A 14,484-nucleotide genomic window follows, 5' to 3' on the forward strand; every position below is an offset into this window, starting at 1 on the left:
TGTACGCAAATTATACCACTACCTCAGCTGAAGTAGACAGACTATTTCCGATAGACCCCCAACTTAGAACCGATTAAAATATTTTAAACAGTAAAAAATACAAATAAGTATATATGTTACCCTCTAAAATGACATAGAAAATTCAAAAACAAACGAACACTGTACAAAAATACATATGAATGTGCATTTGTATATACAAAAAGGATAACTAAATACATATACTTATAGGTAATCAAAAGATACATGATACATATTTTAAACAGTAAAAAATACAAATAAGTACATATGTTACCTTCTAAAATGACATAGAACAGTTCAAAGATAAATTCAACACCGTACAAAATACATATAGCTTTGCATATGTATTTACAGAATATATATATGATCTATATGTATATTCTTGTTTTATATGAGTCACTTTTGTATTTCGCAAATACATATGAAGATATATAATATAGTCATGTTTGTTACTATTTAATATGAATATGATATGTATTTCGTAAATACATATCAGAATCATATTTGTATTTTTTGTATAGTAATATACATATGAATCAGACATGTATTCTGTAAATACATATGCAGAGTTATATGTATTTTTTTGTAATGTAATATATATTATATAAAAGAAAACATATGCATATTATGTATTTTGTATTATATTTTTGTGAAAAATACATGTAACATAGACTTATGTCATACTTTGTTCTATAGGTATTGCGTGATCATATATTTATGGTAAGAGTACTTCCAAGGTTTGCCCCACATACAGGGGCGGCTCAAGAGAATCCGCGGCCTAAGGCCAAAATCGAACGGAGGCCTTACGTTTTTAAGACAAAAAAAATTATTTTTATAGAGTCTATTTTTAAAATTATATAATCGATTTCTTCTAATAATTTTTTTTAATTAATAATAGAGTCAATGTACTAATTTATTGACACATAGTTTTCTGGACTAGATATATCAAAATCCATCTAAATTCTTTTATATATAAAAATATTATTTTTCTATAAATAGTATTTAATATATTTTTTAAAATTTATAATTTATTATTACTAAAAAAGGAAATGGGCCTTCAAATTTTGGGGGCCTTAGGCGGCCGTCTTTTTTTCCAAAGGGTTGAGCCACCCTTGCCCACATATAGAATGTTACACAGTCAATGATATTGAAAAACATATTAAGGCGATGTTATCAAAGGAGCAGTACACGATTTTTTGTCATAAGAATATTTGTGGTGTCTACATGAATAAGAAAAAAGGTGTAGTTCAAGCGCAATTAGTCAGATGTATTATGTCATAAATGTATTATAAATTTTTTGGGGGCATGTGCATGTATTTGTATTTTGTATATATAAATGCATATCTATTTACATTTTTGTACGGTGTTGAATTTGTCTTTGAACTGTTCTATGTCATCCTAGTCTCTAGATGATAACATATGTATTTATTTGTATTTTGTGTCCTATATGTTGATATATATACATATGAGTGAAATATGTATTTCTGTAAATATATATGCAGATATATATGTATGTTTTGTATTGTAAATACATATTCAGATTTGTATGGTTATATAATTTGTATATTATTTGAATATGTGCATGTGATATATATATTTGTCTTTTCAAAATAAAAACTAGAGATAGAAGAGTAAAAAGAAAAAAGAAAACAAAAATAGAAAAAGTAAAAAACGAAAAAAAAGAAGTAAAATATAAAAACAAAAGAAGAAAGAGAAATAGAAGTGGAAAAATAAAAGAAAAAAATAAAAAAAATAGAAAAAAGAAGAAGAGAACGAAAATAGGAAAAGAAAAAGAGATATGAGAAAGGAAAAAAAACAAAGAAAAAAATGAAAAAGAAAGAAAAGAGAGAAGATAAAGTAGAAAGGAAAAAATAAAAAAGAAAAAAATTAAAATAAAAAAATAAAATGATAAAAAATAAGATTAAAAAAACTAACAAGAAAAAAAAGTTAGAGATATAAGAGAGTGAAAGAGAGAAAAAAAATAATGATGTTTTGTTTCGAAATTTTGAAGATAATGAAGATAATTATTTTCAAATATGAGAAAGGAAAAAACAAAGAAAATGAAAAAGATAAAAAAAAAACGAAAAAGAAAAAAAAGAAGAAAGAAAATAAAGTAGAAAGAAAAAAAAAGAAATTAAAATAAAAAAATAAGATGAAAAAAGGGTAGAAGAAACGGTTATATTGGGGGAAGTAAAATAGTGGAGTGAAAATTAAAAAAGGTAAAGTGGTGGGAGTAAAATAAGAGTTTGTCTCGTTAATGAGCAAAATAATGTTACTCTTACTATAAACTGAAATTTTACAAAAATATTGATATTTATTGTAACCATTATAAGTAGTATAAATAACATAAATACTAATCTCCCAAAATACCAATCTTTACAGTCATAAGCATATTAGCCCGATAAAACATAAATTAGTTCAAAAGGCCCAAGAATAAACAGTGCTACTTCGTACATACTCGCTTGATTAATGATGGGCTAATTAAACAGCCCATTTCATATTCTATTTAGGTGAGGTACTTAATTTTTCTTTAGGAAAAGGACAGGAATGGCCATTCAATCTAAACAAATTCCACCGAGTGGCTTAAGGAATTTTATTTCCATATATTAGCCATTGTTGATTAGCTGACTCTTATTCTCTGTTTGCCTTTTATTTTCTCGCCTGCACTTTTTTGTTTTTTCATTGTTTTATTTATTTTTTTATAAAAATATTATTATTCTATTTTTTATTTTTCTGTCAGTGCTTCATACTTAGAAAAGGAAAAGGTCAGTAAATTATAATTCTTCACGTCCATTTTTTCGATCAATTAAATATAAACAGAGTATATTTTTGTCTGTTATTTAAAAATAACACATTTCATACAATAATGACACATTTACATACTTTATACACAGTGGCGGACCCAAGAATTCAAGGTTGTGGGTACTCAAAATTTTTATAAAAAATAGTATGTAACTGTAGGGATTCAAACCCAAAAAGCTGGACATGAGAGTCACATCCTCAAGCCACTGCATCCAACCATATGTTTGTTCTTTGGGTGTTTTTTAATAAATTATACCATTTATTCTGTATTTCTTAGATAATTATACCTAATCTACGTCGAGTTAAGTGGGTGCCGGAGCACCCCAAAATTACACGTGGGTCCGCCCCTGTTTATACATTAATGATACAATTTCTATACATATCTTATACATATACATAATCTATACAATAATGATAGAATTTCTATACATATCATATATAAAAATCTATATTCTATACAACAGTTATATAGTTCTATATATATTTTATATAACCTTTAGCTGCAATAATTATTTAGATATATATTTTATACAATAACTATATAGTTTTTATACACATCTTATACATATATATTTTATACAACAATGATGCAGTTTTTATACGCATCATACATATGTAAATTATACAACTATTATACATTTTCAATATACACTTTATAGTATATGTACCTTATTGATACAATTCTTATACCATATTGATGCAATTCTTATACCATATTGATACAGTTCTTGTACCATATTAATACACTCCTTAAACCATACTAATACAATCTATATATCATATTGATATAGTCCCGACTGGCTATTTTTGAAATTAATATGAGTCAACTGCAACTCCATGTCCAATAGCTCTAATATGAACCATTTGTTTTTAGTTTGATAAAGCAAAAAAAATAAAAAATTACATAACATTATCACATTATTTTTATTTTATTTTTGATAACAATATATTGTTTTTAATTTCTGAATTTACCTTTTAAAATTTTATTTCTATTCGTTTTGTTATTTGAGTGTAGAAATCACAGATGTCTGTGTATCTAAGATTTAGGAGCAAATTTTAAGGAAAAGTACAAGAAATATACTACTAACATGTAGGGTGGTTAATGTATTTTTAAATGATAATAATAATTACGAGTTGAAAAAGAATAGATAATTATGTCAAGAGTTGACAATTGATCTATGATTTTTGAATGTACATTTGTCACACGTCAATTGTAATTGAGAGAGAAAGGGAAAGTAGAGTATAACTACTTTTGTTTCTGTAATGGCCATGTCAAACAAATGGTCATGGACTGAAATTACTTCAATCACCATTCCCAAATCAAAAGAGTATGTGAAATGGGTAGTGGTTGAACAATTAACATCCTCAAAACATATTTGCGTTTTGACAAACATTACTCTTAGGATATTATTTGTTCAACCACTACTCATTCACACACTCCTTAATTAACCACCCCTAATTTATATAAGCTCTAATATGATTATGTGACTTGTTTAAACTCCTTCATATGTATAGAAATTAATTTATTTATTTACTTATTTAATTATTCATTTTTAAACAACATCCAAGTGAGAGTCTATAACCGTGTACACAGATCTATGTGATCTATGAATAATCAAGAGACCAACCGTTGCACAACCTACAATGTAAGTCTACGGTAGACCAAATGAATGAATAAATCTTCAAAGAACAAGTATATTTTTTACATGGGATTGAAATTAGTCAACATCGATGACAGTCTATTAAGTGTCACCAATAGTTCAAGATTGTTTGTTTAACCAACAATTCAACAGTTCAAGTGATTATGCATTTAATTTTTTTTAATTTAATTATTTTCTTTCATCACTCTCTAATCATGTGATTATGTGTTTAGATTTTTTTTTTTAATTTAATTATTTTCTTTCAAACTACAAGCTACTGATGGTGTCCATTGATTCATTAGCTGGTGTACCGTAGATCGATTTGCTTGTCTATGATAGACTATACATGTGATCTGTATTTATTTTCAAATAATTTTTACTCTTTGTGAATTTAATCAAGACAATCTGCAGTTGTATTCATCGAGCAAGCAATAGAAATTTTAAAAGTTAGCTGTACAAAACCCCACCATTGATACAGAAGAATAACCAACACAAAAAGCAACAATCACGAAAAAAGGGCAATAAAATTTGCAAACTGAAATATTTATATTAATATTTATTCATTGCATAAATACATTTTCATCACCAGAACAAGCAAAAAAAACAAAAAAAATCTTTCTTCTAATAAAAATCCTACCAAGAAAACTTCTTCTGCAATGAATAAAACCAAAAACTTATAAACATAAACTAAAATAAAAATTTTAACTAAATTTAGGGAGATGGTGGTGGGGGGAGGTGATGTAGTCGGTGCCTTCCATTCCTAGACTTTTCAGAATTGTCCTCAACAAATGAGAAATTCGACGTAGTTCAAGCTTCAAGTAGACGCGGTCTTCACCCAGACCATGGAAAATACGGTCAAAATCGTTTCTCAAGAGTAGGAGATCGTAGTGTCATGGGGGAACTCGTCTGATAAGACGTATGGATATCATTTCAGGAGGCATGGTTGTTTTTTGATTAAGAAGAAGAGGGTTTTGATCTCTTTGGTTTAGGTAGAAGTGAATGGTGTACTTATAGACTCATAAAAAGTATTGTTTCATATTTTTAGCCAATGATCAGTCGACGCGTGTGGGAATAGAAAAGGTTTAGCTTGCATATACCAATATTTTTTGATATGAATAGACGTATTTGCAATTTTTAATTAATTGAGAACAAAAAATAATGGTTCAATGCATCGATTAGAGAGATATGACGGTAAAAAGATCCACATAACTTGTTTGATGAGGCATTATATATTCATTAACAATTATTTAATAGACCGTGTAAAATATATATCATAGATTGATGTTATTTATCATAGACAACGCATATATTCGTTTACAGCTGAATGTTAAATTCTACAGAAATGCACAATTATCCCCAAAACAGTGGTTTTACAAATGAAGAAAAAAAGCCTATCTAACATTTATTGACCATGCTATATGTGGTTCTTTTGTGCCCGAATTTCTTGCATATTGAACATTTATTTCCTCTTTTGGAATTGAATGTTTCACCGACGCCCTTAACACGTTTGACTTTCTTCATTTTGAGTTTGGGATCGTAGGGGGTGGAACAATCTTTGTGTCTTGCAATTCCTGTGGCACAGTCCATTTGGACTCTAGAGGAACAACGTTAATAGCTTTGGAGTATTCAAGGAGGTAAGTTTCAACTTTATAAATAGACGAAAAGTACTCATATATGGAGTTACCATAACCTTCGCCATCACCGTACTTTGCTCTCAAAGTGGCCATCGCATGTTCGCACGACAGTTTCACCAAGACATATTTCCTACAAGAACAACTCCTCTCCAAGAGCTTGACCTTAACAGTAACACCATTATCGAACATGGTGAATTGGTTGAGATCTCCGTATGCATTAGTCACATACAAGGAATCGCTCACACTCTTATTATCCCTTAGGATATTTTCCGCACAAGACACAAATTTGTTATTTGAATTGTCGACAAATGCATGCCGCTTCCTGAAATTTTCACCATATTTTCTAGCAATTGAATTGAATATGTACGACACGGGATACATCCGTTCATCTGTCAACTCCGAGTTGAGCAATTTAGCGATGTTTGTGGTCATCACATCGTATCAATTGCCCGGGATGTGTGCTCTACTCCACTTTTACAAACTAAGTATATTTTCAAGGACATGTGTGCCTCGGAGCATTTATTCTTCAATTTTATAAAATACTCGATAAATTCATTAAAAGAATAAGCCTTTGCCGCAGTGTAGAATAAATAAAGGTGCTCTCCATAGTGTTGATTTACACGAAGATTTTAGCGAGGTTCCTTATGCAAAGTCCATGATGCACATGATTGTAAACATAGGAGAAGGCATTGACAATGCTAATGTTGCTATCGGAGATGATACATAGATCTGATTAATCTTCTACTATAGACTTCAACTTCTCAAAGAAGAAGGTCCAAGAAACATTGTTCTCTTTATCCACAACACAAACGACAATTGGAAATATACGATTTTCGGTGTCCTGTGCAACGACACTCAGTACCACACCCCCTTACTTGTCATACAAATGTGTTTCATCAACGATAATTACCTTTCTCATGTTGGCAAATCCCCGTATGCAAGCTCCGAATGCTTAAAAAGTAGTACACAAACGATCCATCCATCTTGCCAACCATAATAAAGTAAGAAGAACCGAAATTCAATAACTCCACCATGTGGGAAAAAAGACCGCAAACAAGAATATTTGTTCTCCGGTGTCTCGCACATGATGTTCTTTGCAATTACACTTTATTTCTAACACATACAATAGCTTGCGTTGCAATGCATCTCCCTAAACACAATCCTTTGAATTTCTCTTTTGCTTGGACTCTTACCATCATGAAAATAATTTAAGCATAGTATTCAATGATCTCGAATGCGATTTTCTTATGCCTGTTCATGGCGTGTTCAACACCGCACGTGTGGAATCTAACATACTTGTATATGCAAAATCTATTCGAGGATTCGTATTTCTTTGCCCGTAACAACCTACCACAACCACGAGATACACATTTTATCTTCAACAATTTGGTGCAACTTTTCTCCGTATTATAATCAAAAGACTGCCTCACCGATGCTTCGTTTAGTAGCATTTTTAGCTCTTTCTTATTGGCGAATGTTTGATCACAATAGAAATTAGTTCCATCGGCGAAGAAATGACTTGGTTGTGATCCCATCCACAATCTTCTTCCACATTTTGCGAGTCCGATGAATTGTATTCCATATCCATAGAATCATCTTCCATATTCATTGGATGATCATCATCGTTCTCATAATCATTCAAATCACCGACGACTATCGGGTGTCGAGGTGGGGATGGTAATAAATTTAATGATTCTTCAAAGGGCCTCTCAACTACATTTATCCTTAAAATAGGCCTAAAGCCATCAGCACCAACATCCATCAGGTACAACGACTCGCATCTATCATTATTTATGATCGTAGGATGCACCTTTTCACTCGATTGCATTAGATAACTAATCACCATGTCGCTCAACGCGTAATCTAGATTCTCTCTCTCCATTACGCTTGCAACCAAGTCATCATATGAACCGTTGCGGCAAACCGTAATGGGCAATGTTACCTTAGTAAAAGATTTTCATTTCCAACATTTGGGAGTCTCCTCCCATTCTCCCATGAAATTACTAGAAACCAAAATAAATTCTGAAATAGACATTCTAGAATTAAGCTTTAGTCGATCGTAGATTATGCTGATGGTATATGTTGGGTATATGCACGATTGATGACTGGTAGATGATAGCTGATGATTGGGAATATATCCATACAAAATCTTGAAATTGTAAATATTGCTTCTAATCAACGATCGTTGGGTTTATGAAATAGAGAAATGAAGTTGGAGTCGCCTGAGCTATTGTAATGTACTTTCCAAAGAGGTTTAGAGTAATGTGAGTGGTTTGAAAGTTTTTTAACAATGGTGGACAATGTGTTTTAGAAGATAGCAAATAAATGGAATAACAATGGATGCAATGGACATAATTATGATGTTTATGGACTGATTTGAGCTGATCGCCAAAAAATAATGTCGGAATCGTGCCTGAATCGGATATTTTTGAATGAAAATAGAAGCTTCTATTTTAAGCTTTTGAAGATTTTATTTTTTGGAAACCGAAGATTTTTGTATATAATTGTGGATAAAGGAGTGGGTTAACGTGTATTATTAGAAACTAATGAGTGAATTTATTTACTTGAAAAAAAAGGATGATGACATGGAATAAAGTGGGTATTTGACAAAATTTTCAAGACTTATGTCTAGGGGTGGGCATGGTACGGTACAGTATTTTAAACTTTGGTACGGTAATTTTGATTTTCGATATCCAAAAGAACAATACCATTACCATACCAAATTGGTTCGGTATGGTTCGGTATTTTTAAATTTGATTTTGGTATTTTACGGTATGGTAATTCGGTAATCGTACTTTATTTGATTTCGACTTACATATGAAAAACTACAATTTTAAACTTTAAAAACGTCTCAATCATATCATACTAACAACTATCTTTGTTAATCAATTATACAAAAAGAACATTTCAATCATGATTGAATAGTCCAAGATGCAAACTCTAAACAACATTACCTAAACTTAAGCATAGTACTCCTAAATAATAAGCTTCCCAAAAAATTTATTTTTGAATAAAAATTACTTTTATGTTCAACTGACTAATGGATGATATATAAATATATTTAATAATCTTAAATATAATATATATAGGTTTTATATATTATTAAAAAACTTCGGTTCGGTATACGATATTTCGGTATTTATTGCATAAATATCAAATACCGTATCAAATATCAAAATAATTTAAAACTCCTACCAAATACCATACCAAATACCTTAACATCCATACCGCAATATAAAAAATTTCGGCTTCGGTATGGTATTCGGTATATACCATACCATGTCCATCCCAACTTGTGTCTAAATGACACAATAAGTTTGAAAAGTGGGTATTTGATAACTTAGCCCATCTTATGAACATTTATTATGTCCTCCAATGTATTTTGACTATTAAATTAAAGTAGGAAACTATAGAGAAATTTATCAGAAAAGCAGCCAAATCCGCTATCCTCAAAGCTAAACTTCAGACACAAGTCATCCGCATCGGATATCACTTCGGTCCCACCCCTTCGACCTTTATCGATGGTGGAACCAAGATTTTTATTAAAGGGCTTAAAATATGAAAAAGTAACCACATAAGAAGTCAAGAGTATTTAATATCTACTTCATATATATAAAATAATTTTAATCATACACTCCAAAAATAGTGTAAATTTTTCGGCGAAGAGAATATAGATGAAGCTCCCTTACCATACCAAGCTCAGCCCTACCCTCCAAACACAAAAATATGAATTATTAGTGTAGTAAATTTTTTTATATTATCAGATCATCCAAAAATATTTAGAGACAAATAGTCATTAAATATGAAATTTGAAATCTTGAAAGTAAGAGAAAGTTGCCTGCTACAAGAATGATTTGATGTATATGACTTAAACTCAAAACGAAACTAAGACATAACAAAACAAAGTTACCTGCCATAACAACTTGATTTATATAACTTAAAGTGAAAACGAAATTAAGACTTTTCCATCAACTAATACTACCACTATAAGAAATTTTTTTAACAAACGTCCTCTCTTTTTTATGTTTCAACACTTAATAATTGCCTCTCTTTCATCCCTTTTTCTTTAATTTTTTTTAATCATATCACTGCAAGCTACAAGAACTTTAAAGGATGTTGAAAAAGATTAACAAAACTACACTATTAATTTATTTGCTTGTTGTGATCATCTTAGTGGCGGATCATAATCACCATGCTAATGCAGAAAAAAATTCACAAGTTGTTAATGTCAACCCTAATTTATTTTTAAGATATTTAATTAGAGGAAAAAGGTTGAAAGATCATTGACAAAAAGTTCAAATAACTTTTCTAAGGTCTTACCTTTTGTTGTTAACTTAGTGCGATCATGTATCTTTTCTAGAAGCTTTCACCTTTGACCGAACATTCATCTATCATATACACTTGAAATTAATAAAATTATTATAAACCGCACCTTCAAAGCTCGTCGAAAAAATAATTATAAAGATATCAGTGCCACCAACATTCCTAAACCCAACAAAAATAGAGCATATAGATATTTATAAGCCAAGCATTTCACACTCAAAAGTCACGTTAGAAGGACTTGTTAAGTTTCTTTATAAAACTAATTCCGTATTTGCAGTTAGTGCTAAAAGTTGAACTATATGATTATATATATACCTATACAAATTCCCAAAAACTATTAATTCAAGGGTCGATTTTTTTCTTTTGCAGCATGAATTTGGTAAAAGAAAAACAAATCTTATTCTGATATTTTCATCGCATCTTTTTATTTTAAAAGTCCTAATACAAAATAAATCAAGTGAAAAGTTTTCCGTCTAATTAGGATTCCTTTTTTTTTTTTTTTTTTTTTTTGCCAATTTAGGACTTTTTTGTTTTAAATATTATAAATATAATTGTATAATAATTTGAGAAAATAAATAAAAAGACGATTTTGTCTAAAATGAATATTTTTAATGAAGAATAAAAAGTTCAAACAATATTTTTAAGGCTCTTCACACTTTTAATATACTAGTCAAGTGTATGTGCTTTGCACGTGTGTCTCGTGTTGATAAATATGATTATATATAAGGAAATAAAATTTTAAAAAAAAGCAATTGAGTTAAAATAAATGTTGTATCTATTTTAAAGATATAATTTGACACTATAAGTGTTTTATCTTAATCAATAAAATTATATATAAAATAAAAAATTTAACGAATTAAAAAGTTTTACTCATCAAAGAAAAAGATGGAGAGAAAAATTAAGTTACAAAGGAGCATTTGTTGTACATATACGACATATCAAATTAAAACATAAATATTATTAGTACTTTATGATCCAATTTATGGTTGAGATTAATATTTGTAATATAAAATATAACAGAAAGAGATAAAAAAAGTCAAAAAATTAAGAAAACACAAATTAAAAAAACACTCTGTAAGAATATATTATTATCTTTCGATCTTGTTCAACATCACTTCTTTACCTTGCTATAGCTAATGATCATACATGGACAAACTTTTTACTTTCTTCAATTAATCAAAATCAATATTGTATATATCTTTAATCAAAGAGCGTACATAATTAGAAGTAAATATTTAATGATACACTTATGACAACATCATTATGCATTACCTATTTGTTGTTAAATTATTGTTAAAAAGAGACTCACAAATTCGGTCAATAAATAATTACTAAAATAGTATTTTGTTAGTATCAAAGTTCACATTTGGTTACGTCTTTTTACGTAAAAGATTAGTTTATTATTAGTTCCTCAAATATAAATTAATAATTAAAAATTAATAATATTTTAATTATGTCCAAACAAGGAAAGATTAATAACCTTGAAAATTAATAGTATTTTTAATTATTTTTAAATAAGGAAAGATTAATAACCAAATTTTATGGGGCACCTAAAATATTACAAAATACTAATTAAATAATTTAGTAATATGGTAAATGACAGTTTTGTCTATTGTGGAGCCTTTTAATGAAGGGCAAAACTTTTAAATCACTTTTGTAAGGGTTTTCACACTTTTATTATAGATATAGATTATAGATTAGAAATAGAGATCAGAGATTAGAGATGTGTGAATTCAATAGCTAAACCTAGACCAATTACAAAATAAAAACTATCTCTTGCCATATATTTTAGAACTCCTAGTTTAGAAAAAAGTCTTACCATATATTTTAGGAGTCAATATTATAAATAGATTAAATAATAATTAAAAAAAGTAAAAATAATATTTTGTCTATTGCGAAGTGTTTTAATGTAGGGCAAAAAGTTCAAATCACATGTAAGGGTGTTTACACTTTTAATATATTATAGATTATAGATATAGATTATAGATTTTAGATATAGATATAGATTATAGATATACATATAAATTATAGATATAGATATAGATTATAGATATAGAACATAAATTCTTTTCTGATTTTTTTTTTACAAAATTTGAGATTCTTTTTGGTTGGGTGTAAATTAAATTTATTTATTTTGATAATATTATTTTATTTTACTAAATATATTTTAAAATGTTTTCCTTTTTTTTTTTTTTTAAACCTCAAAATGCCATATGCGTATAATTAGTTAATTTCGATGCTTTGTCACGAAAACAACCAAACCAAACATTATGTATTTTTTAAAATTTAAATCTAAACCAAACCAACATCAAATAAACATTTAACTGGTTTGATTGAGTTTTGATTTGAATCTATTTTTAACTAAACCATGGACACCACTTTTAAAATTATGAGTTAGTCTCTAACATTCTTTTCTCTTTCTTTTAAAAAAAATTGAATAAATAAATAAATAAATAAATAAATTAAAACCTGTTTTATGGCAATTCATTGGTATTTTTAACAAAAGAAAAGGCGACAGTTCCAATAGACACAACGTATCTTCTTTTCACTATAAATACAAAATTAAATCATATTTTCTTTCATTCATTATTATTATTCATCACCGCATAAATATAACTACCAACTCAAGTTCAACATACATCGTCAAGGGTCACCAAATACAAAGGTTAATTTCTTGCTTCTTTTACATTTCATTTTCTTTTCTTCTTTTGAATTTTTATAAATGCAAACTGGAATTGTAGTAGTCGAAAAAAAGATAATCAAAACCTGCGCAGCTATAATGTTTGAGTCATCGAGGTTGGCTAATATGATTGGTATAATTCAATTAGTATTGCGATCTGATCATGGTCGTTGTACTGTCTCATGACAAGTCAAAAACTTGCATTATAGTACTTCTCATCATTGGTATAATTTTTCATTTTTGAGTTTCATTTCTTTGTAGTTGAACTTAGTTACATCCGTTTTCTTGAGTAACAAGATTAAGTTGAGTATTGTCCAACCATTTTCAGGTTAAAATATGGCTTATCACCAGAACAGGGAGTTTGATCTGGACGAGAACAGGGAGATTGATCTGAACAAGGAGTTTGATATGACTGAGAAAATAATCTCATTGGAGCGCGAAAATGATTTGTTGTTGAGGAAAGTTGACAAGTTAGAAGGGACTCACAGAGTTGAATTAAAAGCCAAGGAAAGGGAAATTGACCAGCGAAAGAAGATGCTTCAGGAACTAGACATCCGGTGGAAAAACCATAAAGATTTGGTTTGTTTGATGAAGGACAGATTGGCGGAGGATCAGGTTAATCAATTGCTAAGGAAAATTGACAAGTTAGAAGCGAAACACAGAATTGAATTAGAAGTGAAAGAAAGGGAAATTAGGGACCTAAAGCAGATGCTTCAGGCGAAGGAAGAGTTGTTGGAGAGGCGGGTTAATGAAGTGCTAACTAAATTCTCCAAATCGCAGAATAAATTGGAGAATCATGAAAACGCTCTTTGCCAAATGCGTATTGAGAGCGAACTAGTCGGTGGGTCTTCGGGTGTAAATATGGATAATTGATGTGGTCGCGTATTTTGTTATTATTATGCCTGTAGGAGTTTTGCTGACAATTATCTTCTCTAAAGGGAGCATTTTTATTGAACTAAGTCATCGATTAGATATGTAATTGCACTTTTATTGAACTTAAATTATTGAATGTTATTTTGTGTTGATTTATAAAATTCATGTTTTTACTGAATATATATTGTCGGAACTTGAAATTCAATTTCCTAGAAGAAGAAAACTTGTTTCTTAGGGACAAGTTTCAACTATAAAAATGTTGAAAGTACAAAGTTTACAGGTGATGATTTTACTTTATGTTAAAAGAATCACAATGTTGGGGAACAGTGGTAAAACACCAATAATAATATTATTAAATTGTTAGCAAAAATAATAATATAATAGTGTATAATAATATTACTGTCACACCCCTTTTTTAACAAAAAAGGATATAGATTTTAAAATTTGAAAGGGTTTTTATTATTAAGTGACAAAAGATAAAGTTTGTTTCGAAAAGGATTATTTATATTTAAAC

At 29.1% G+C, this 14,484-nt stretch overlaps 2 protein-coding genes across 2 annotated transcripts; one reads left to right on the plus strand and one right to left on the minus strand.

Moving 5' to 3' along the window:
• Positions 1-5,977: 5,977 nt before the first annotated feature.
• Positions 5,978-6,526, minus strand: LOC107841253. The gene has a single exon (XM_016685223.2). It carries the CDS (start codon positions 6,524-6,526, stop codon positions 5,978-5,980), a length of 549 nt encoding a protein of 182 aa, XP_016540709.2.
• Positions 6,527-12,998: 6,472 nt separating this feature from the next.
• LOC107841936 (kinesin-related protein 4-like) lies at positions 12,999-14,052 on the plus strand. Its single transcript, XM_016685786.2, has 2 exons — positions 12,999-13,082; positions 13,426-14,052. Exon 2 carries the CDS (start codon positions 13,434-13,436, stop codon positions 13,968-13,970), a length of 537 nt encoding a protein of 178 aa, XP_016541272.2. The 5' UTR covers positions 12,999-13,082; positions 13,426-13,433; the 3' UTR covers positions 13,971-14,052.
• The last annotated feature ends 432 nt before the right edge of the window (positions 14,053-14,484 follow it).

This window comes from Capsicum annuum, chromosome 9, assembly GCF_002878395.1.
Source record: "Capsicum annuum cultivar UCD-10X-F1 chromosome 9, UCD10Xv1.1, whole genome shotgun sequence".
NCBI classification, from domain to species: Eukaryota; Viridiplantae; Streptophyta; class Magnoliopsida; order Solanales; family Solanaceae; genus Capsicum; species Capsicum annuum.